General features: G+C 42.2%; 1 protein-coding gene across 4 annotated transcripts in view; it reads left to right on the top strand.

Moving 5' to 3' along the window:
• The window catches only part of EDA (ectodysplasin A), a 183508-nt gene that overhangs the window by 89843 nt on the left and 70052 nt on the right, over window positions 1–23613 (top strand). For all 4 annotated transcript variants that reach the window (XM_027817699.3, XM_027817697.3, XM_027817696.3 and 1 more), the window contains exon 2: window positions 17786–17891. In XM_027817699.3, coding sequence (XP_027673500.1) covers window positions 17786–17891 — 106 coding nt within the window. The remainder of the gene's footprint in view (window positions 1–17785; window positions 17892–23613) is intronic.

The following is a 23613-nucleotide window of genomic DNA, read 5'->3' as shown; positions in this document are numbered from 1 at the left end:
GGGCTAGGATTTCACACAAAGTATTCACAGAATTGGAGCCTAGTTGAGCACAGAACATTTGATTACTTCCTCCCCCATCTTACACCCCCCCCTCCCCCCCCGCCTAGCTGGAAGCAAGTTTATGTAATTGGGAGCCGGTGGGGTGGAGGACGAGACCAATGTTCATATTTTCAAACGAACTTTCCTTGGAATTCTCCCTCAAAGGAGTCCTGTTGGACCAAGCTGTTCTTCCAACTAGGAATTGTAAAATGCTCCTCTTGGTGCAGGTTGCTCAAAGATACAAGTTTCACACTCTCTACAGCTTTTTCAGTCTATGACTCCTGGAAAGTGAGGAACCAGCCAGTAGGATCTAAACTGTTTCCCTATAGGACCAGGCATCACACTGCCAATAGACCCTGAAGGGCCTGCTTCATTCTAAAGCAAATATTGCCAATAAAAGTCAAAATGAAAAGAACGGTGGTATTGGTAACCGCTTAATTCTGAAGGAAACATTTAAAATTTATGTTCAGATTTTATGCCTTTCACAGTGCATCCTGTTTTTATTCACTCACCACAGCTGTCAGGTTCTTACAAGGATGAATGCAGACTGATAACTGACGGACAACCAAATCTCTTGGAGAACCATTTGTATGATCGTATGCTGAAAAATAAAGTGGGCTTCTTAGATGATATTTTCATTGGTTTTTTGGTCGTGTCCTTTTTTATTGTTTAATCTTATTATTACTATCGTGTCTTGAAGACGTAGGCGTATTAAAGACACCATTGAGCTAGGCACTTAAAACACATGTTTACACAGCTCCTGTCCCAAAGTCTTTAAAGTCTAAGACAAATAAGACAAATAAGAGAAGGGTGGGAAGAACAGGATTTAACCAAATATGTACATCTTATTTATCTCAACAACATTTTACATTGATATAAATTGCCAGCTGGCACCATCTGACCATCATCAAGCCATCATTAATTGGCTGATTCTTCTTCGAGTAGTGTCCCTGTGGTTGCTCCACTGTAGGTACGCTTGCGTCCCTGCGCTGCTGATCAGAGATCTTTCGTAGCAGTGTCCATGCGGCCCACATATGCACTGTCTCCCCCTCGTGCTCCGCCATGAACTAACCAACATGCGTGGGCAAACCCCCATCAGTTCCTTCTCAACCAGCCCTGGCTAGAGACCGAGCTATTCACTGAGCGTTCATCAGATCATTAACTCTGTTTGAATTTAATTAGTTACTAATCTTTCTTTATTTGTTAGTTTCGAGTTTGTTTTTTTAAGGAAAATAAACAAAGGAAACAAACAAACCTTCATCTACGTATTCCCCTTTCTCCAGGGACTACCCCAGTGCAGGGTAACCCCAGTTCACCGGGGCTTAGAGACGTGCCCGTCCTGTAAAGAGGCCATCCCTGTAACGGACGGACATTCCTCTTGTGTCCAACGCCTCGGAGAAAAGCACATTCCCCAGAAACATGGTATTGTCAGCAACTGAAGCTGCAATCTTGACAAGACAGAGAGCTCAGACTAAAACTCCTTCTACTGGAGGCAGCTCTCCAGCCTCCTTCAGACCTGTGTCAAGATTCACCCAGAAGACAGGAATTTTCATCAGTCCTCTACATCAAAAGGTATTGAATCTAAAGGCATGAGACATTCACAAAGGGCTTCAAAAAAAGAGAGCTGTGAGTCCCCAGAGCGAGCCCCGAACCATCTGGAAAAGAACCCCGGCATGTTCGGTATCATTGGTACTGACGGCACCGAAACCATCCAAACACAGTACCCAGAGGTCACACAGTACTGTCCCAATGGAACACTGTGATACACCTAAAGACCGGATTGGTACAGGCACCGAAGCAACAGTATCAACTGGGAGAAATAAGTATAGACTATGCTTTGGGGAAGGCTCCCTTGCTAAGGGAAACAGCTTCAATAATGTCAACAGTACACCAAACAGTATCGGAGAATTTAGCCTGACCTACATCACCGATCCCATTGGTATCATTGTCTTGGCACCAGCAGCCACAACTGGTACTGACTTCCACGGCACCACAGGAGTTCAGATTCCCAAAAGACCTCACGGTATCCGATGTAACTGAGTCTACCCTATTCGGTACCATGGCTCCAGTACAGTGCCATGCACCTCCATTCTCCAGTGGAGAGTCGGATAGCGAGCAGGAGGAGTTTGTCTCCCATCACTCCTTCCATGCACCGTATAGTGCCCATTCCCAATCTGGGCCTCCACAGCCATACTGTCCACCGGGCCTTTGACCATCCTGATATGGGCAACCAGAGTGCCAGCCACCAAGACACTTCCCACCATCCCAGTGGCTTTACTGGGACCGATGGGAGATGTATAGACATTGCGCCTCTGAAACGTCTAGAATGGTCTGCGATGAATCAACAATGCGCACTCCATCAGCCTCTGCATCCAAAGCCTCTGAACCTCCTGAAGAGGCGAGGGAGGAACAGGAGGCCTACCTCGACAAAAAGGTCACACCACTGACCAACATCTTGTAATCCTCACCATATGACTTTAAACTCTTTCAAGACCTAGCTAAGAGGGTGGCAGACACTCTGCAATTACCTCTAGAGGAGGTAAAAGAATCACACCATAAGCTGACAGACATTTTGCAGTCCTTTTCTTCATCCAGAGTAGTCTTCTCCATCAATAAGGTTCTCCTTGATCCAGCCAAGCTTATATGAAAGACCCCTGCATCAGTCGTGCCAACCTGTAAGCAAGCCAATAAGAAATACTATGTCTCAGCCAAGAACACAGAATTTCTTTTCTCCCATCCACCCCCTAATTTCATCATCTGCGGATGCAGTGAACTACAGCAGTTGTCAACACCAGGTGAAGTCCACGCTATGTGATAGGGATTGGAAACTCCTCAACCTTTTTGGAAGAAAGGCTTATTCTTCTGCTGCACTACAATTCTGGATCACGACTTACCAAGCAGTAACAGCAAAATATAACTACTTCAGTTACTCCAAACTCAATTTTTTATCAACCAGCTTCCGGAATCACACAGAGATCAGTTTAAGGCTATTATCAATGAAAGACAACTGGTGGCCAAGACAGCACTTCTTCAGTCAATGCTCAACACAGCTAATACTACAGCACGATCCATCTCCACAGGATTTGTGATGCTATGAGCCTCTTGACTACATTTATCTGACTTCCTCATGAAGTACAGTCAACCGTGGAGGACCTTCCCTTCGAAGGCACCAAATTGTTCACAGAAAAGATGGATGCATCCCTCCACACACTGAGATTCCAGGGCTACCCTTCTGTCATTAGGGATTTATACACCTGGACAGAAGAGAAAATACAGTTGTCAGCCCTCACTTAAATTGTGCACAGCACGTGATCAAACTCAACGCTTCTATGTGCCACAAATGAAAAGGTCCAGATTCTCAAAGCAGAAACTATCAGGCTGATAGCTTTCCTCTTCCCAACCATCCACTTCAAAACATCCATTTTGACGGATTGGTCGGGGTGCGGACAGACCACTTCCTCTAACGCCATCAGACACTAATCAACCTTTCGCATCCCTTTGGATGCCATCTTGCTCTGTTCCACAGCACCTGGGAATGGATAACATCTGACAAATGGGTGCTAGAAAACATCCACAGTGGATATTCTATTCATTTCACCTTCCTCCCCCTCCCCCAATCCTGTCCCTCTTCAGGGACCCTTCTCACAAGAGCCTCTTGCAACAAGACATAGATCACCTCCGTGTAGAAGCCATAAAACCAGTATCTCAACAAGTATGAGGCAAAGGTTTTTACTTTCATTACTTCCTAATGCCCAAGAAAAAAAAAGGGGGGGAGGTTTGGAGACCCATACTGAACACCTCAGAGCACTCCACAAGCTCATCAAGGCTCAAAAATTCAAGATGGTCACTCTAGCAGAGATTATTCCAGCTCTGGAACAGGGAGACTGGTTTTCAGCCCTCTACCTTCAGGATACTTATTTCCATATTTCAATCTTAGCATCCCACAGAAAGTTCCTCAGATTTACCCTAGGACACTACCATTACCGGTACAGAGTATGCCCCTTCGGGCTATCATCAACTCCCAGAGTATTCTCCAAGGTCCTCTCCATAGTGGCAGCTCATCTTTGTTCCCAGGCGATCATGATCAACCCCTGTCTAGACAACTATCTCTTCAGGGCTCATTCCTTCGACGAAGCTCTGTGGGTTACCCATAGGACTATGGACTTATTCAGAAGCCTGGGCCTACAAATCAACATCCAAAAATCAATTCTCTCCAAACGAGAGCACTCCTTCCACAACACACATTCCTCAGTTTTCCCATGCTTATGGAGACCGTGCAAACAAGCCTTCATATATGAGCCAGACACTGCGTTCCAACCAGGGGTGAAACTTAAGGGACTTACCGGTACGCAGGGCGGCCAGGGTCCTGGGGCTCCAGCGGTGATTTAAAGGGCCAGGGGCTCCAGCTGCTGCCAGAAGCCCCGAGCCCTTTTAAATCACCGGGCCCTAGGGCAGCTGCCCCTTCTCTTCCTTTCTCCCCCTCTCCCCCCCCCCCCCCCCGCCCCATCAGCGGCCCTGCCTGTGCGGTCGTCTGTATACTGGCGGCCACTTTCTTACTGGTACGCCAGACTGGACCGGCTTACTTTCACCTCTGCTTCCAACTGCTGGAGCACACGGCAGTGGGTACATTTGTGATAGCTCATGCCAAATTTCATGAGATGTCTCTATTCATTGTTCAGCTTGGCTTACAGGCCAAACAGAGACAGCTTAGACAAACCCATGTTATTGCCCACCAAGCTCAAGTAATCCTCCTCACCACCAGTACATCCCTCATAGGATGGAGAGAACATCTCAACAAACTCATGACATAAGGCAAGTGGTCACCCACAGAAATGTGTTTTCATATCAACCTCCTCGAACTCAGAGTAGTCAGGAATGCATGTGCTCACTTCCTTCTGCTGATCAGAGGTACACACACAAGGGACATGACAGACAACAGAGTATTCATGTAGTACAGAAATCATCGAGGGTGCCAGATTGCTCTCCCTTTGTGCGAAGCACTAAAACCATGGAACTGGTGCATTTCCCACAATGTTACAATATCAGCGGCTTACCTACCCGTAGTTCAGAACATAACAGTAGACCGTCTCAGCCGCAAGTTCCCATACAACCATGAATGGGAGATGAACTCAGTAGTACTCCATGACACATTCAGACAGTGGGAGATACCAACAATAGAAATGCCCATGATATATGTGGTTATATCTTCAGACAAGATTTTGTAGTATTGCTGCAAGTTAAAGAGCAAATCATGTTTTTCACTTCTTGTATTTTATAACAAAAACTAAAAATAGCCTATAAAGACAAAGGCCTTAAATATATTGAATATCTCTTTCCATAAACATGACTCTTTGTGTTCTCTCTTCTTCTCTGGAAATTAAATATTTTACAATCTATTCAGAGTGTTGCATCCCATGTTATCATGGATATATTTTTGATCTGGTACACTCAAAACTAACACAGAGACAGCTGTTCCAAACCAACAGCTCTGACACAGTATTTCAGAACACAATAAAACAACTGTATTGCCTGCGAAGAATGTCTGTAAAGAGGTTAGTTATGGTAACAGTCTTTCTCACATTAATAATCTCTGACATTTAAAATGGACAAGGGAATCTAATCATGATACTGAAAAAGCAATAATGCAGGAGCACTAGTTTTGTGCTTATTTTCAAGTACTTAGAGATATTGTGCTGTAGAGGAGAGGGGAGGTTTTTTAGGGGGGTGGGTTTTTATGTTCTGTTTTTGTTTAAGTTCTCTGGCACATTTGGCTCTTTAAGTTTTATTTAGAGACAAAATACCTGATTTACATAAACTGATTTGTTAGTCTAGTTTACAGATGATTCAAAGATGACTTGTGCATTTCAAATCTTACTGCTTTATCTACCTACTCTGAAAAGTTACTCTAAACTGGCATTTTATGGTTCCATGTTTATTGTCTCAACGATTTCCATATCAAACACGCTCATTTTACAAGTAAAATGTTATTTCTCATTGCATACCTGTGAAGTTTGCCTTGGATCTGAGAGTCTGGCTGCATTTTTTTTCCCTCACAAAGGTTCTGCAGGCTAAATTAGTCACACCTGTACAATCTTTAAATTGTGTCTTCAGTGACACCTGTGAAACCCCCTCAGTGAATTTGCACAGACTCAGCTCTCATTCTATTACTTGTGTTGTCACTGCAAGGATAAGAGAAGAGGAAAGTAAGCAAAATCTGTTGTCACTGAAGTCAGCAAGTATCACACACACACATAGGAAGCATATCTGTTTTATAGACGTGCCACTTTTTATGTAGTCACATTTCAGAGTATAACTTGTTTTCTACTACTTTTCTCTTTGTGCTGTTGGAGCCTTTTGAAATCTTTTCACTGTGTTTCCAGTGGAACATCTTTGGTGCTATAAAGTGCCCCTTTTGGGGACATGTGCTATGTCTAAGACACTCAAAGAATGAGATAGGTAGGTGGCTAAACCCTGAGAATCATTGGAACACCACAGCATCAGGTTTGTGGTATGCATAGATTTTCTGTCCAAAAATAACTTCGTGGCACATCTGGTTTCATGTCCTGAGAAAAGCTTCCTATTTTTGTGGTACCTTTTTAGAGAAAATGTTTATATAAGTATCTTATTCTTATTTCTATAAACTTTGGAATGCGGGTTCTTTTTAAAAAAACAAAAATAGTTTCTGTGAGTAACTGCAGGCTATACTACTTCGGTAATTCCTATTGTGTTCTCATGACATTCCAGAGCATTACTGTTCAGCCTTTCCAGCGAGGATTCTGCATGTCAATGCAGTGAAAATAAGTTCTTCTGAATGTGTGATTTTGTTCTTCTTTGTTTTGTTGGGATATACAAAGGTGTAACTGACTCATCCCTGTAAGGCATGTTTTACAGGTTATTTGGGCTCCTGCCTCTGTGCTCCCTCTTCCATCCCTCTCCCCTTTAGATTATCCCTTTTCTTTTCACTTTTTGACCTTATTTTTATCATCCTACAGTGATTTTTCTTGATTTTAAAGAATACAGAACAGTTTTGTGATTTGGTAACTGTTTCAAACATAAAGTAATGTCGGACCCCGGATTATGCAGAACAAATAATAGTGATTTGTTCAACATATTGTGACGTTGTACGCAGTGTAGTTCAAACATATTGTGAAGTTGTCAGTTAATTATATAAGAAAGGAAATGTTCCTAGGTACTGGAATACTCCTTAGGGATACCCTATGTTTCTACAGGTACTGAAGCAAAGAAAGCTAACTTCCTTCAATCTGAGGATTTGAGATTTTCTTTCTGTGGAGTGGATAGCTAGGTTCATCATTTCTTTAGAAGTCAAAGTCTCCAAGGAAGAGAGTAATTGAATAACCTTGATGTCTTCCACTGCAAATAGGATGGCTGGGCCAGTTCACTCAATCTTTGACTGCCTTATGAAGGATGTCAATTCAGCACCTGTTTAGCACCCCAGTAGCCTGTTCAGTGGAGAAAAATTTAGTAAAAGAAGCTGCTGTTATTCAGGTCAAGACCCAATTTTCATTACATCTGGTCCATAATTCTAAGGCCACGTCTACACTACCAAACTGGATCGGCGGGTAGCGATTGATCTATCGGGTATCGATTTATCGCGTCTAGTGTAGACGCGATAGATCGATCCCCCGATCACTCTACTGTCGACTCCGGAACTCCACCAGGGCGAGAGGCGGAAGCGGAGTGGACGGGGGAGCGGTGGCCGTAGATCTCACGCCACGAGGACATGAAGTAAGTGATTCTAAGTCGATCTAAGATATGTCGACTTCAGCTATGCTATTCTCGTAGCTGAAGTTGCGTATCTTAGATCGATTTCCCCCTCCACTGTAGACTAGGCCTAAGGTAAGTAGAGTACCAGCCATCATTATTAGTTCCCTTCATTGGGAACTACTGATGCTTCATAAACAAATGCCAGTTCAGGCACTGGAAGAAGATTTGACAGTTTGCTGATTCTGTTCCTTGGGGAAAATGTGGACTTTAAAAACTCATTATTTTTCATTTTTACAAAAATAGACTTATTACCATTCCAATATGTTAATGGGGTTTGGTTTAGGAGGAAAACTTTTTTCTGACAGCATGACTTCTGTCTGCCCTTTTCCTCTATTCAGCCAAGTTACAAAGGGAAAATTTGCCATTGGGAAACATTTTAAAAATGATTATTGCAACTCTAAAGCAAGGTGCTACCAAATGAGGCTTTGTGATGGCCTGGTAAATGGTCATTGAACATAAGAATGGCCATACTGGGTCAGACCAAAGGTCCATCTAGGCCAGTATCTGTCTTCTGACAGTGGCCAATGCCAGGTGCCCTAGAGAGAATTAACAGAACAGGTAATCATCAAGTGATCCATTCCCTGTCACTCATTCCCAGTTTCCCAGTCCTAGAAAATACTTAAGGAATGTCATGTAATAATGATACTGAGTGGGAAACTAGAGGAGAGTTATGGAGAGTGAGACACTGTCATAACCATAAGGGTACCTGACCAAAGGAACCAATGGGGACAAAAGATACTTTCAAATCTGTGGGGGTGGGAGAGGCTTTGTTTTGGGTTCTTTGTTTCTGTGTTCATTCGCTCTTGGGACTAAGAGGGACTGGACATCAATCCATGTCCTCCAAACCATTCTGAACCAGTCTCTCATATTACAGAAATTGTAAATACAGCTAGGCAAGGCGTATTAGTTTATCTTTGTTTTCTCAACTTGTGAATTTTCCTTTTGCTGGAGGGAGGTTTAGCCCAGTTTTGTTGTAACGTTGAAACTAAGGCTAGAGGGGGTTCCTCTGTGTTTTGTGCATGTTTTTTTATCCTGTAAAGTTATCTTCCAACCTGATTTTACAGAGGAGATTTTTACCTTTTCTTTTTTTTTTTTTTAAATAAATGATTTTTTTTTCAGTGTCCAAAGATCCAGGGATTTGGGTCTGTGTTCACTTTGTAACTACTTGGTTAGGATATTATTCTCAAGCCTCCCCAGGAAAGGGGGTGTAAGGGCTTAGGGGGATATTTTTGGGGAACAGGAACTCCAAGTGATCCTTTCCTGGATTCTTTGTCAAAATCACTTGGTGGTGGCAACACACTGTTCAAGGACAAGGTGGAATTTGTGCCTTGGGAAAGTTTTTAACCTATGCTGTAAAAATAAACTTAGGGGGTCTTGCATGTGGGTCCCCACATCTGTACCTTAGAGTTCAGAGTGGGGAAGGAACCCTAACAGACACTATACATGAACAGTTACTTTTCCTGGTGGGAATCAAAAGAGCTGCAACCAGTTTCTATCTTGTGTGACAGGTTGCCATGCCCACCCACTCAAAAATATTATAGAATATAACCCTATGAAAAATAGTGACGATAATTTTATCATTGCCAGTATAACAAATATGCTTTGTCGTGTTTATTTAAAATATAAATAAAACCAAGAGGAAGCAAGATAATGTAGGCAGTCAAGGTCTAGTCCATATACAGAAAGCTGGTTTGTGGGGATGGCAGGAGAGGAACATTAACATGCAGGCAAAATGAAGCGTTTCCAAAATGTAAATGGTGATAACTTGTTAAGTGTACCTTTATATCACAAACTCCTACACACAATATCATACTCATCCTTAAAATGCTGATGATGACTTGTCAGCTTTGTCTGTCAATACCTTTTCAAGATACTTGGGCTGTTTTCAGCTCTGTTGACCTTTTTGATCCATCAAAATCTTATCAGTTAATAAATAGCAATACACATATTGTAGCTGTCAATATAGCTGTTGGGAGGTGAGCATCTTTTAATTTTGCTAGAGTATAGTGATGAATATTATATCTTTTGTTGTGGAGAGAAATAAAATGGCAGAAGACTAGAGAAGTTTAGCTAGAGGCATAATGATCACCCTCACTGTTAAGGCTGTTTCATATTTGCAGCTGTACATCTGACACCAAAAGTTATAGAGCTCAAGAGCTATGTGTTGATGCATTAATCACGTCTCGGGGCTGTGAATGGAAAAGGCATTATTCACTTTTCAGATCAGTTCAAATCAGTCCAGCTATGTAGTGACCAAATGTACTTTCTGAATACCATGTCCAGTTCAAGGTCTCTATCCTGATATTCAAAGCCATTCATGGGACTGGACCTAGCTGTATAAGGCTGTGTCCCATTGAGCTAGCGCACTAAAAGTAATAATGTGGTTGTGGGAGCACAGGTGTCGGTAAACGGTGGCTAGCCTATGCTGCTCTTCACCACAGCCAATACTACTGCAGCGATGCTACTGTTTTGAGCATGTGAGCTCTGTGAGAGCTAGCACAAGTATGTCTATTTGAACTGGAATCACACCCCCAGCTCCAAGTGTAGACATACAGATTATCTCTCCGTTTATAACTTTCCCCTCTTGCTGTGTTCCATTGGAATAATGAACCTGTTAACCAATAGAGGAAGTCTTGTGAGTGCATCAGACAGAACTTTTAACAGGATTTGAGGAGAGATTGACTGACTGACTAATACTCCCACCATGTTCAGAACTAAACATTAACCATCCTTTTGACTTTAGATTCCCCACAATAATTTCTCCACCCACTACGCTAATTCTGCAGCAAGACTGTCTGGGAGTTGGCTACTGTTCCTTGATTCTCTGCCTGTGTCTGTCCCCATGTGCAGGATACAACAGCCTGCAGGCTGCTCTAAACTTTACCAGCTAGCTATGGTTCCCAAAGTGCTATATGCCAGCTGGGAACTGCGAGAGTACATTACACTCTAGCCACGCTCCTTGCCTGCCCTTCCCTTCCCTTCATCCAGTATGTCCTGTGAGCAACGTAGTTAGTGGAGTAGAGCTGAGACTCTCTCACTTTGTCCAGGCACTGACTTCATTCTAACCTCCCTATGAGTAGTCATTACTCATGCAATAGTCTCACTAGTTTAAATGGGACTATTTTTGTGCAAGTAAGGGTTATGGGATTGGTCATTAATATGTTTGACTTATCCTGTCATGCCTTTTACCCCCATAGAATATGGCTATTGTATGAGCTAAGCTCTTAGGGTAGTGGGAGATACTGCAGAGCCTATTCTTATATCATCATTTCTGCATGAAAACTATTTTTATTAATCTGGTTTTAGAACAAGTCTGTGTTCAATAGCAGCTGTGATCATATGATAAAATTACGGTCTGTTCTTATTAGCAGTCTTTTATTTCAGCTTCTTGTGGTGAAATGTGCATCTGTGATCATTAACGAAAATATTTAATATTGAAGGGAAAGTGTATTTTTCCCTAAAATAAATCTTTTTGCAAGTCTAGAAGGAAAAAATGGTAGCAGTGGGAAGAAGTAAATGAAATATTTCATTTACCAAAGCGTAACAGATCAAGAAAAAGCTCATGATAGCTTTGATAATGTATGGAAAGTCTAAATTTTTCATTGTTAACACTGAAACAACTTTGTTTTGAAATAACAAAGTTTCTATGCCACTAAGAGGAATGCTTTTAATGAAAGTACAGTTTTAGCCCCAGTGCTACAAACAGTTATGCACAGGCTTAATTTTAAGCACAGGAGTAGTCCAGTTGAAGTCAGTGGGATTCTTCTTGAGTAAAATTACATAATTGTGTAAGCTGTGTACTTGCTTGTTTGCCGATAAGGGTTTTAATTTTCAGTGCGTTTGTTTTTTTCCTATAGCAGTTTTATAAAACTCAAAAGGATACCCAACTAGTAGTAGCAATACAAACAGCATTTAGCATTTATAATTTAGTCTATAATAAATTTTAATCTTAAATTACAGTAGCACAAACTTTCAAATTAGTTTTACAAAACCTTAACCTGATTTAAATTAATTATATTTTAAATCAAGTTAATTTAATCACCTTGATTTAAATTGCTCCCCCTGCAATCATAACTGTGGATTTTCTAATATCCACATTAAATATCTAATCCTTTTTTGAATCGTATTAAATTCTTGACCTCTGATACCTTTACAGTTAAACAGGTTAGTCATATGCTGTTTAGAAAGGAAAAGTCTTTGTTGTGTTATGAGGGTAAATGAGCTGTGTTAGATGGACATGTAGCTGCAGCTGCTTTTATGTGTCACTCATTTTGAGATAAGTTTTTTAGAAGTAATTTTCTTATAAGAATAATGTGTCTTATTTTTTTTAAAGGAAAACAAAGCCCTCTACACCCAACTTCCAACTGCTTTTATCCGGGATGCTAATTTTGCTTTCTTCTATAACATGTCACTGCAATAAAGATCCATTTAATATTTGTAGAAGCAAAATAAAATATCAGGAATTGTGAAGACTAGATTTGAGCTTTTCTCTATGAACAGGTAAAAGTTGACCGGAATCATTTAAATTGCACCTGGGATCACAATTCCCTTTGCTCAAATCCAGGGTTTTCTGATTTCTTTCCCTGTCCTAGTGCTTGGTCTTCTATTAGAGAGCAATGTTTTTTCCCCATATATGCTAATTTAGGTAATACAGTTTGAGGCAGGTGGGGGGGGGGAAATAAGTAAAATCTGGGGTGGAGTGACCTCCCTAGGGGGATCACACATTCCTGCGTGGTGAAGTATCTTAGTCTTTTTGAAATCTTATACTGGCTTCAACACCTGTGTAATGAGTTTATAGCCCATGCACAATAAATCGTAATCCTGGCTGTTAGAAACACAGTCATGGGTGCCAAATAGGTCTTTATCCTATAATAGCAATTACAGACCCCACTTCAATATGAGCTATCTTCTGTATCAGATATTCTTACCTTGTCAGCTGTGAAAAAATATGTGGGAGTTCATGTTATAAAGAGACAAACCATACTTTATTAATCTTGAAGATTTTGGACGGAAGCATAGATATCAGAGTTTAATTTTTCTTATGTTTTATCCGTATCTTCCAGTTGATAGCTAGGCACTTCCACAATTTTAACCAAGTTAGTGGAGTTCTTACCCCCTCTTGTAGCTGGACATGCTCTCAGTATGGGTGGCCTGTGCTGAGTTGATCTTAGTTACAGTGGCTGAGCCAGTAGGAGGTGTGCTGAGCTGATCTCAGCTGGAAGTCACTCAGCAGATTTTATCTGTAACATGTAGTATGTATCTGTAGTATGTTAATCTACTAGAGTTCTCTGAGATTCATAAATATTAAAGCCAGGAGGGGCCATTTTGGTCATTTTGTCTAACCTCCTGCATAACACAGGGCATAGAATTTTACCTAATAATTCCTGGAAGGAATTTATCCTTCCCTTATATCTAATTTAACCTCTTAACCTAGTGTCTTTTCCTGTGCAGGTCAGTAACACAACAGTGCTGTGTTTGAGTCCTGTGCCGTTTATTTCTCAATACTCTTCCCAAGTTACAGATAAAATGTATTTGTTTTATACCTACATAAAATACCAAGTCCGTTTCTGTCCACTGTATGGATGAGATGATTGGAATAAATGACAAATCAAAGGATTATTTAAACATTTGGTTCCTAAATCATCTGTATTTCTTGAAGATCAATATTTTATGAGGAGGAGATGCTACCAGATTATGGATATTTCTTCTTTTCTTGGAATAACTAGAATGACTGAAATCGAGCTTCTGAATGCAAGTGACACTACATGTCTCTGGGCTAGTCTGCATCAGATTATAAAGATCTTTCTCCTCCAGGTATAAGGTATTATTCATGTTATATTGGATGTAATTGGATTTAAAGGCCCGTAAGAGTCTGAATGCTAGTGCCCAGTGAGACTTACAGTAGAGAGAGAGAGAGATGCCTCTTGACAAGATTGCAGGCTTGTCACAGAGCAGAGAAAGTCAGATGCAAGATTTCTCCGTCTGTGACTTCCTGCAGGAAGGCTCTAGGTGGGTTGCCAGCCCAATGCAAAGGGGAGGACCCATTTGGAGAGAAGAGTTGGAGAGGAAGTTCACCCTGCAGCAACGGCTCCTATGTCTGCAGGGCTGGGCATGGCTCTGTGCATTGTGACAGGGCACACAGGGTCACAGCACTCCTCTCTCAGATCTGGCTCTACTTCCTGCTTCCTTCCTCCGGTCATGATGGAGGGGCAGCAGAGCCAAACCTGAGCGAATGGCACTGCGACCCATATGCCAGTTTGCAATGTCTGGAGCAGGTAGCTGGGCCCACACCTGCAGGACACAAGAGCAACCACTGCCCGTGCCTGGGGTGAGCCAGAGGAGGCACACTCTTAGCCCCTCCTGCCTCGGGGCCTCCTCGCCTCACCAGAGTAGATGAGGGTTGCAGTGCTAGCATGTAGGGTGCTGCTGCAGATGGTCATTGCCCCCTCATTTGTCTGGGCATTTTTTATCAAATATCACAGAGCAATCACTAATCCCATGACTTTTACTACATTTACCATGATTGTTCCATGATTTTTTTTTATTTTAGAAAAAATGCTATGACAAATCTGCAGCCCTAACAATGCATAAGTCAAGGGCCTATGAAGGAGCTTAATAAATTAGCAAGTGAGTACCAATTATTCAGAGAATAATTAGAAATGACTACATCAGTCATCTTTAGTTTCATTTAATTATTTCCAGCTAGGATCTCCAAAATCTCCATGTGTTGCTACCTAAGCTTATTGTAGAAAATCAGAAAGCTCTATGGTGTAAAGAATTAGTATGGAAACTTTAGGGTTTTTTTAACATTACAGATGGCTTGAAATAGATGAGAATAATATTCTAATGTAAAAGGGAACTTAAGTTTGTTTGTTTGAAAATGAGGTCCAAGTAATGGAAGCAAAAGTCTGTCTGGATTTCAGACCCCCTTTTGTGATGATTGATTTGTGACTTGACATTTGACATGGCATTCTCTTGAACCTTCTAATGACATAAAGGGCAGATATCATACTATGAATAGGGAGCTTGTTTTTGCCTTAGAATTGAGACACATTGCTTTTTATTCTAAATTTTCCCATTTTAATTGCAAATATTGAAATTTAACATTTTAGACTATAGAACAAGCACAGATCAATTTTAATTTAGCAATATGTACATTGGATACCACTGAGTGTAGTGTGCCAATAATACATATATTGCCAGGATTAATCCCTGTCTGAAGAGTGTTTAAATTTTTATTCTGTGGCTTGTATATCTATGTATATATTGATTATGTGTATATATTATGATATAGTCTTTAGTTACATAGAATCATAGAATTCATAGACTCATAAAATATTAGGGTTGGAAGAGACCACTGGAGGTCATCTAGTCCAACCCCCTGCTCAAAGCAGGACCAACACCAACTAAATCATCCCTGCCAGGGCTTTGTCTAACCGGGCCTTAAAAACCTCTAAGGATGGAGATTCCACCACCTCCCTAGGTGCTTCACCACCCTCCTAGGTGAAACATGATCACATACTATTTTTCAGCATTCTACATTTTGCCTCATTCAGTGAATAGGATGGATGGTGGTTAGTAATGTATCACAAGTTGTATAGTGAATGTGGCTATTGTCTATAGGACTCCTACCACATTTGTTTCATAAGTTGAAGGTCATGTAGTGAAAGAGGCACAGACTGCAGAAAGAGAAAGGATGGTCTTATGGTTAAGGTGATTGAATGTCACCCAGGAAACTAGGTTCTATCAGCGTGTTTTTTACCACATACAACTTCCTGTGTGATTCTGGACTAGGGTTGCCAGGTGTCCGGTTTTCAACCAGAATGCCCAGTCAAAAAGGGACCCTGGTGGCTCCAGTCATGACCACTGACCGGAGTATTAAAAGTCCGGTCAGCGGCGCAGGGGGCTAAGGCAGGTTCCCTGCCTGCCATGGCTCCACGTGGGTCCCAGAAGCAGTGGCATGTCCCCTCTCCGGCTCCTACGCGTAGGGGCAGCCAGGAAGCTCTGCACAGTGCCCCCCCCCCCAAGCACCACCCCCACAGCTCCCATTGGCCAGGAGTGTCAGGGCAGTGTGCAGAGTCGCCTGGCCACGCCTCTGTGTAAGAGCTGGAAGGGGGACATGCCGCTGCTTCCGGAGCTGCTTGAGGTAAGCACCATCCAGAGCCTACACTCCTGACCCCCTCCAGCACCCTAACCCCCTGCCCCAGCCCTGATCCCCTCCTTCCCTCAGAACCCCTCAGTCCCAGCCCAGAGAACCTTCCTGCACCCCAACCCCTCTTCCCCATCCCAGAGCCCACACCCTCAGCCAGAGCCCTCACCCCCACATTGCCTGAACCCCTCATCCCCGGCCCCACACAAGAGCCCACACCCCTAGCCCAGCCCTGATCCCCCTCCCACCCTCCAAACCCCTCAGTCCCAGCCCAGAGCACCCTTCTGCACCCCAAACCCCTCATCCCCAGACCCATCCCAGAGCCTATGCCCCCAGATGAAGCCCTCACTCCCTCCCGCACCCCAACCCCTTGAGCCAGCCCGGTGAAAATGAACGAGTGAGTGAGGGTGGGGAGAGCGAGCAACCAGGGGGGTGGGTGGGTGTTGAGTGAGTGGGGGCAGGGCCTCAGAGAAGGGGCGGAGCTTCTGAAGAGGGGTGGGGCAGGAGGCAAGGACGTTCGGTTTTGTGCAAGTAGAAAGTTGGCAACCCTATTCTGGACATGTCATTTAAAGCAACATTTTCACATGTTATGTTACCTTCTATGAACGCAAATAAGCCTGAGTTTCCTCATTTTACAGATCACATAGAAAAATACTAACATTTGGCAGAGTTTCCAGAAAGTAGTGTGACTAAGTGGCCTACACCTTTAACTTCTCAGTAAGATATAAGGTCTTCCTCAGTAATAAGAGATGTAAAAGGCACATAAACTAATATCAGACAATAGGAGAGGTGAATGTATGAACCCTGGTGGTCTGGTTCCCAGCACATTGCACCTTCCCCTAGATCAAAGGATATTTTGATGGAGGAAAGTACCAGGGAGGAGAAGATGAAGCATCACTTTGCTTGTGTCCTGTCTGGAGGATCAGCTACATGTAATATGCTGAGGAGAGATTTGGAGGCAGTCTATGCACAATGCTGATAATATATTATGCTATTTTAGCAGTCAGTCTGTAGCAAGTGCTATTGGGAAAGCACAGACAGAAAATGGAGATTTTCAGCATCTTATAGCTCAGCTCAGTCTGATTGGATTTTCATGGAGAGAGCAAAAGGCACCTCTTTAACTCCAGAACTGTCTTGAACTGTCTTGAACAAGACAGAACTGTCTTGTTGCCAAAATTCAAAGTACTGTTGCAAACCACGTAACTATTAGAGCTCTTAAAAAATATATTTTAAAGGAAACTTTTTTTTTATAATGGAAAGTGCTAGAAAAGCTAAATATTGTGGTCACTACCATTCCCCATGTAATAAATGTATATACTTCAGCATTTAAAATCTTTAACGCTCTGTGCAAACATGGGTTAATTAATCTCACCTTTGCAATATAGAAAAATGTTATCTGTCATTTACAAATAGGGAAATAAAGTGACTTTGGCCAGCGTAATGCTGATTCATTTGACAGAACTAACACTAAAATAATGACTCCTCATTCCTAATACCTGTTCTCTCATCACAGGCATACAGGAGTACTCTTTACATAGGAAAGTCATGTACTCTATAAGTCTGACATATGACTGACCAAGAAAACTGAGATCCTGAGATCATTACGCTGCTTATGGGTGCATCAGAAATTCAGATAGCAGGCTAGCATTTTATGCTGTTCTGCTAATCAATTTTAGATAAACTATTCTTCATGGAATTAAGAAGTTATTGATATCAAGACTCAAATCTCTGCTAAAGAGGTGGAGGTCAGTCAGTTTGGCAGTGATAATTTGTTGATAAAGAAACCTTAACTTGATGTTCTTACTGTTCCAGCTGGCCTTGCTGAATTTCTTCCTCCCTGAAGAAAAATCGCATCTTGAAGAAGAAACTAGGCATGTCCGCCGAAATAAAAGGAGTAAAAGTAGTGAAGGACCTGATGGTGAGTTTGTCTTTATTTCTTAAATTGCATTTCTCATTTTCACAGACAAGTGAGGGACAAGCAGTTTTTTCAGGTAGTGAATATATGGTGGATTGTGTAAGTTAACAAGGGAGCTCCTGTCTCGTAGTGCCTCCCTGAACTTACTTGGCATCCAGATCATTAGTTCCATAAATTCCTGTTTCCACACTACACTGTCTAGTCAGTGATATTAAAATTAATATCCTAACCAATTGTTGTTTGCCCCAACTATCATTATTTTTTATAATGACTCAATAAGGGAATTCATCTTGTCTAACAGTAAGGCCTTTGGCTTGCTTACTGACATGATTTGTTCGTATACTGCCTTTGCTCCCTATTTCCTTAAAATCCATGTTCAATAGGTTGTTGTGCAGGTTAAACAGCTGTGAACAGCACTACGCTACAGAGTGGAGATGTGTTGTAACTGGGACATTGTGTGTGGTTGTAGAATAGATTGGTCCAAGCTCCACACCACTTAAGCCCTAAATACTTAATATTCTTTGAGTGTTTGTGTACATATATATTGTACTGCAGGTGTGCGTGCACCCAAGCACTTGAGCCAGACACTTTTGGTCAGAAATTGAGGCAACACATACATCCTGAGTGTCTTCCTGCTCCCAACCAGGGTCAGAAAGAGACGGGGCCACCCAACTCCCTCTCAGTTCCTTGTCAGCTCACAGCTTAATGCCTCATAGCTTACTGTTATTCAGCACTTATCAAAACTCTTTTATAAACTTAGTTTACATAATAATTAGTCAGTAGTTAGATAGTGGTAGGTTTTTTGATAGTGTTCCTTTTTCTCTCTCTGTTTTTGAGCGAATTCTCTCCCTTTTTTTCTGGGTTGGTATGCAAATACTGTGGTTATTCTTCCTTTGTTTAGGATGCCAGTGAGAAAATCCCTGGGTTTTAAAAATTGTCTGTCCTGTCAAGCAGCCATACCTGTAAACAATGGGCACATGAGGTGCTTTTTCTTTAGAAGAAGGCCACATTTCAGAGAGATGCACTGTATGTAGATCCTTCTCTAGATGAACAAAGAAATCTAGATAGAGCCAACTGAGAATATACTTCATGAAAAACTTCACACATCCAACCTTGTATCTGGGTCACTCCCAGAATACTAAGCACCCAGATTATGTTTCATTGAGGAGTGCTTCATAAGCCTTTGTACCTTCAGTAGCCATTTTGATTCTGAAGACCTCATCCTGTGAAAGAGGGAGAAATCCCCAGAAGTCCACTAGAGAGAAGACGCATCAGTCACAGTCTCTAAAGCCATCATCTAAAGCCTTTAAGTCATCTTATACCTCAAGTATTGCTCAAAGACCAGGAGAGACTTCTTGATCAGCCATTCAGCCCATAAACATGAGGCCTGAGTACCAACTGAGAACTTACCTGAATCTGGCACTGAGCAGACTTCATCACAGGACCTAGTACTGCTATCTTCTACTGCAGTGGTTCAATTTCTTCCAGTACAGATAACCCCAGTACCAACGATTTTGATACCAACTAGGTCAATGCTGATTACTCTCTCAGCACTGACTAGCTCGGTATCAGCAATTGCTTTACATCTCACATTCAGTACAGTCCTTCCCATTACTGACTCTATTGGTACTGGCTACACCACAGTCATATATAGTAGCTAGAGATCTCATGATTTCATCCATCCTGGACTCTCCACTCATCTCAGCTGAGTTTGCATCAGTCAAGAGTACTAATACCCACTACGTACAAAGTTTACCCACAGTGCTGGTGAAGACATTCTATCTTAGCCCATGATCCACACCCATTGGCACTTCAACTGTCCTGCCTGAAGAATATTCCTTCTGATCTTCAGTTAGGGAGCAGCAGGGAAGCCTTTCCCCTGGCATCATTGTTGGGTTACAGACTTTTTCCTTCCTTGACAGCTCGTCATTCCAGAGTGGAATCTTATACTAGCAATAGATCCCTCTCTAGGGATATTAACCCTTGGGGACCTGTGTGTTGGCCTTACCAGGCACGTTGTGGCTATTCCTCATGCTAGCAGATCCACTTCAACAGTGCAATCAAGACGTCAATCTCCAGAGCCTCAATTTACTGAAAAAGTCACTTCCACCAAACCACCACCTCCTCAGGTTCTTATCTCTAAGGCACAGGCAGAAGAGGAACTTAAAAATGAACCTCAGTGGATCCCATTTATATCATCCTCTTCCCCAGATGAAGCTATTGCTCCTGAGCCTATACCATCTATGCTTAACAACTGTAAGTCATTACAGGAGCTCATGAGGAGAGCGGCCTCTGCTCTGGAGCTCCTGTAGAAGTTATCCAGGAGAACCCTCGCAGGCTACTAAACATCTTGCGTACTGCAGTCCCTGGTTGAGTGGCACTGCCTATCAATGAAGACCTCTTAAATCTCACTAGATTGTTATGGCAGGCTGTAGCCTCCATACAACCCACATCTAAAAAGGCTAACCAAAGTTACCAAGTTCCAGCACAGGGTTTTGAACAATTCTTCTTTCACCTGGTGCCAGGATCATTAGAGGTGATGGCTGCAAATGAGAGGTATAGGCAGGGACAACAGATATCCACACACAGGGACAAGGAATCCTGTAGGCAGAAAAAGCAACTCTATGGCGAGCTTATAAATGAGAATCGCGAATTACCAAGCGGTTCTCTCCAAATATGATTATACTAACAGGGATTCACTTCAGAATTTACAGACAAATTGCCCACAAACTCAGAGAGGAGTTTAAGTCCATCATGGCCAAGAGCAAGGTAAATAACCACTTCTTAAAAGCCTGAGCCAAGAAAATGAAAAAACAGCACCAGAAATTTAAGTGTTTATCAACTCACCAGCCTGGTAAAAAATAAAGAAATCAAAATTTGGGTCTCAAACCACAGGAGTGGAGACCCTTGGGTTTTTTAATTGTGTCTTTTGACACTATAGTACAGGGATCGGCAACCTTTGGCATGTGGCCCTCCAGGGTAAGCCTCCTGGCGGGCCGATCCAGTTTGTTTACCTGCGGCGTCCGCAGGTTCGGCTGATCACAGCTCCCGCTGGCCGTGGTTTGCCGCTCCAGGCCAATGGGGGCTGCAGGAAGTGGCACGGGCCAAGGGATGTGCTGGCAGCCGCTTCCTGCAGCCTCCATTGGCCTGGAGTGGCGAACCACAGCCAGCAAGAGCTGCGATCGGCCGAACCTGTGGACGCAGCAGGTAAACAAACCATCCCAGCCCGTCAGGGGGCTTACCCTGACAGGCCATGTGTCAAAAGTTGCTGATCCCTGCTATAGTAGAAACACAACTTTGCACTATAGTAGATACAGGTTGAATGTAATCAAAATTTGTCTCATTCATCTGACATCGTTACAGGTAATATAGTTCAGGACATCCATGCTAAAGCATTTTCCCCCCTGTATACCTCCCATGTTGCACGCTCAGGTTTGCATTGATGCATTTTTGGAAGATCTGGGCAGTTATCTCATACTCCGTCACCTGATTGATTGTGGGCATCTTTCACATAGTATAATATAGTTTGTCTTGTGTTTCTGCATAGATATGTGAAAGGTTAGTAGGATTCACTAACTTGGGTACATAGAGATGAGTAATTAGAAGAAACATTCTTCAAACTGCTCCCTAGTCCTGGAATAACATCATACATCCTGTGCATCAGTCAACTTCACTTGCCTATTCTTCTTTCCCTTCCTCGGTCTTTATTTCAAAATATGAGACTCTATCTATATATATAATTCACTCATTATGTAGTGATTCACATTCTTTGTTGTAACACTTGTTTCTTCTTTCCCTACCCCTTTAGTTTGTCTATCTTCACGTTTTGAATTGGTCTGATTACAATTGTAAACTCTTTGGAGTAGGGGTTGTATTTTTTATAATCTCTTTCAAACTCTATGCAAAGCATAGTGCTATATAAGTGATTATTGGTAATAATAACCGAACTACAGCTTGGCAATTGCTACAGCCTAGCCCCAATAACTTCCAGGATGGTGGGGTTGTAGAAATGTGTCAGCTTTGACCCCACCTCTCTTCCTTAGTTCACCTACCAGAACTGTGGCTCACCTGAGGATTAAGGCTTTTGTCAGTATCCAAGAGTAAGTCATTTTACATCAGTAGATAGCATGAATCTAACTAATGAAAAAAATCTCCACTTTTCCATGACCAAAAAGACAGAAAGTGGTTAGTTTGCTATGGCTAATCATAACCTTCTGACTAATTTTTGCATAGAATTTATTCTAGTGCTTTACTTTCATCGCTGTACATCCTGTTATGTGTGGCCCTGATTCAGGAAGGCTCTTAGGTATAATGCTTAAGTCCTTTCTTGATAGGTTTGCTTTCCTGAATCGGCCCCCTATGTATGGTACTCAATTTTGCAGTTCAACAACATTTTATGTTAAACCTTTTAAAAAATTGTCTAGCTGGCTAGGCTTAAGAGATAATAATCTCTGCTGGAACCACACAAAAAAACTTGAAACTAAAAACATATGTTCTAGAGTTTCCCAAGAATCTAAACACTGCATCAGCGTCCTATTACAAGTAATAAGATTGTTTAAAAAAATACCGTATTGGTTTGGTTTAATATCTCGCTGTAAGGAAACATGCAGGGAGAAAACAGTGGCTCAAGATAAGTGACCCTGTGATAAACACTGAAGCGTTGTTATGGGGACAAATAGGGAAGCCCAGTCTCCTGCTGAGCCTACCAAACTGCTTGAAAAAAGCTACTCTCTCTCCTGCATCTCCACCCTCCAAGGGGTAGTTTTTACTAGCTTTTTGGGGAAACATTACTGATACAGGTTTCAGAATAGCAGCCGTGTTAGTCTGTATCCGCAAAAAGAAAAGGAGTACTTGTGGCACCTTAGAGACTAACAAATTTATTTGAGCATAAGCTTTCATGAGCTACAGCTCACTTCATCGGATGCATTCAGTGGAAAATACAGTGGGGAGATTTATATACACAGAGAACATGAAACAATGAGTGTTACCATACACGCTGTAAAGAGAGTGATCAGGTAAGGTGAACTATTACCACCAGGAGAGCAGGGGGAAGAAAACCTTTTGTAGTGATAATCAAGTTGGGCCATTTCCAGCAGTTAACAAGAACATCTGAGGAACAGTGTGTGTCTGTGGGGGGGGAATAAACATGGGGAAATAGTTTTACTTTGTGTAATGACCCATCCACTCCCAGTCTTTAGTCAAGCCGAAGTTAATTGCATCCAGTTTGCAAATGAATTCCAATTCAGCAGTCTCTCATTGGAGTCTGTTTTTGAAGTTTTTTTGTTGAAGAATTGCCACTTTTAGGTTTGTAATCGAGTGACCAAAGAGATTGAAGTGTTCTCCGACTGGTTTTTGAATGTTATAATTCTTGACGTCTGATTTGTGTCCATTTATTCTTTTACGTAGGGACTGTCCAGTTTGTCCAATGTACATGGCAGAGGGGCATTGCTGGCACATGATGGCATATATCACATTGGTAGATGTGCAGGTGAACGAGCCTCTGATAGTGTGGCTGATGTGATTAGGCCCTATGATGTTGTCCCCTGAATAGATATGTGGACACGGTTGACAACAGGCTTTGTTGCAAGGATAGGTTCCTGGGTTAGTGTTTTTGTTGTTTGGTGAGTGGTTGCTGGTGAGTATTTGCTTCAGGTTGGGGGGCTGTCTGTAAGCAAGGACTGGCCTGTCTCCCAAGATTTGTGAGAGTAATGGGTCATCCTTCAGG

The sequence above is a fragment of the Chelonia mydas genome, chromosome 9 (genome assembly GCF_015237465.2).
Source record: "Chelonia mydas isolate rCheMyd1 chromosome 9, rCheMyd1.pri.v2, whole genome shotgun sequence".
In the NCBI taxonomy this organism is placed as follows: domain Eukaryota; kingdom Metazoa; phylum Chordata; order Testudines; family Cheloniidae; genus Chelonia; species Chelonia mydas.
This window is presented reverse-complemented; position numbering and strand designations above follow the sequence as displayed.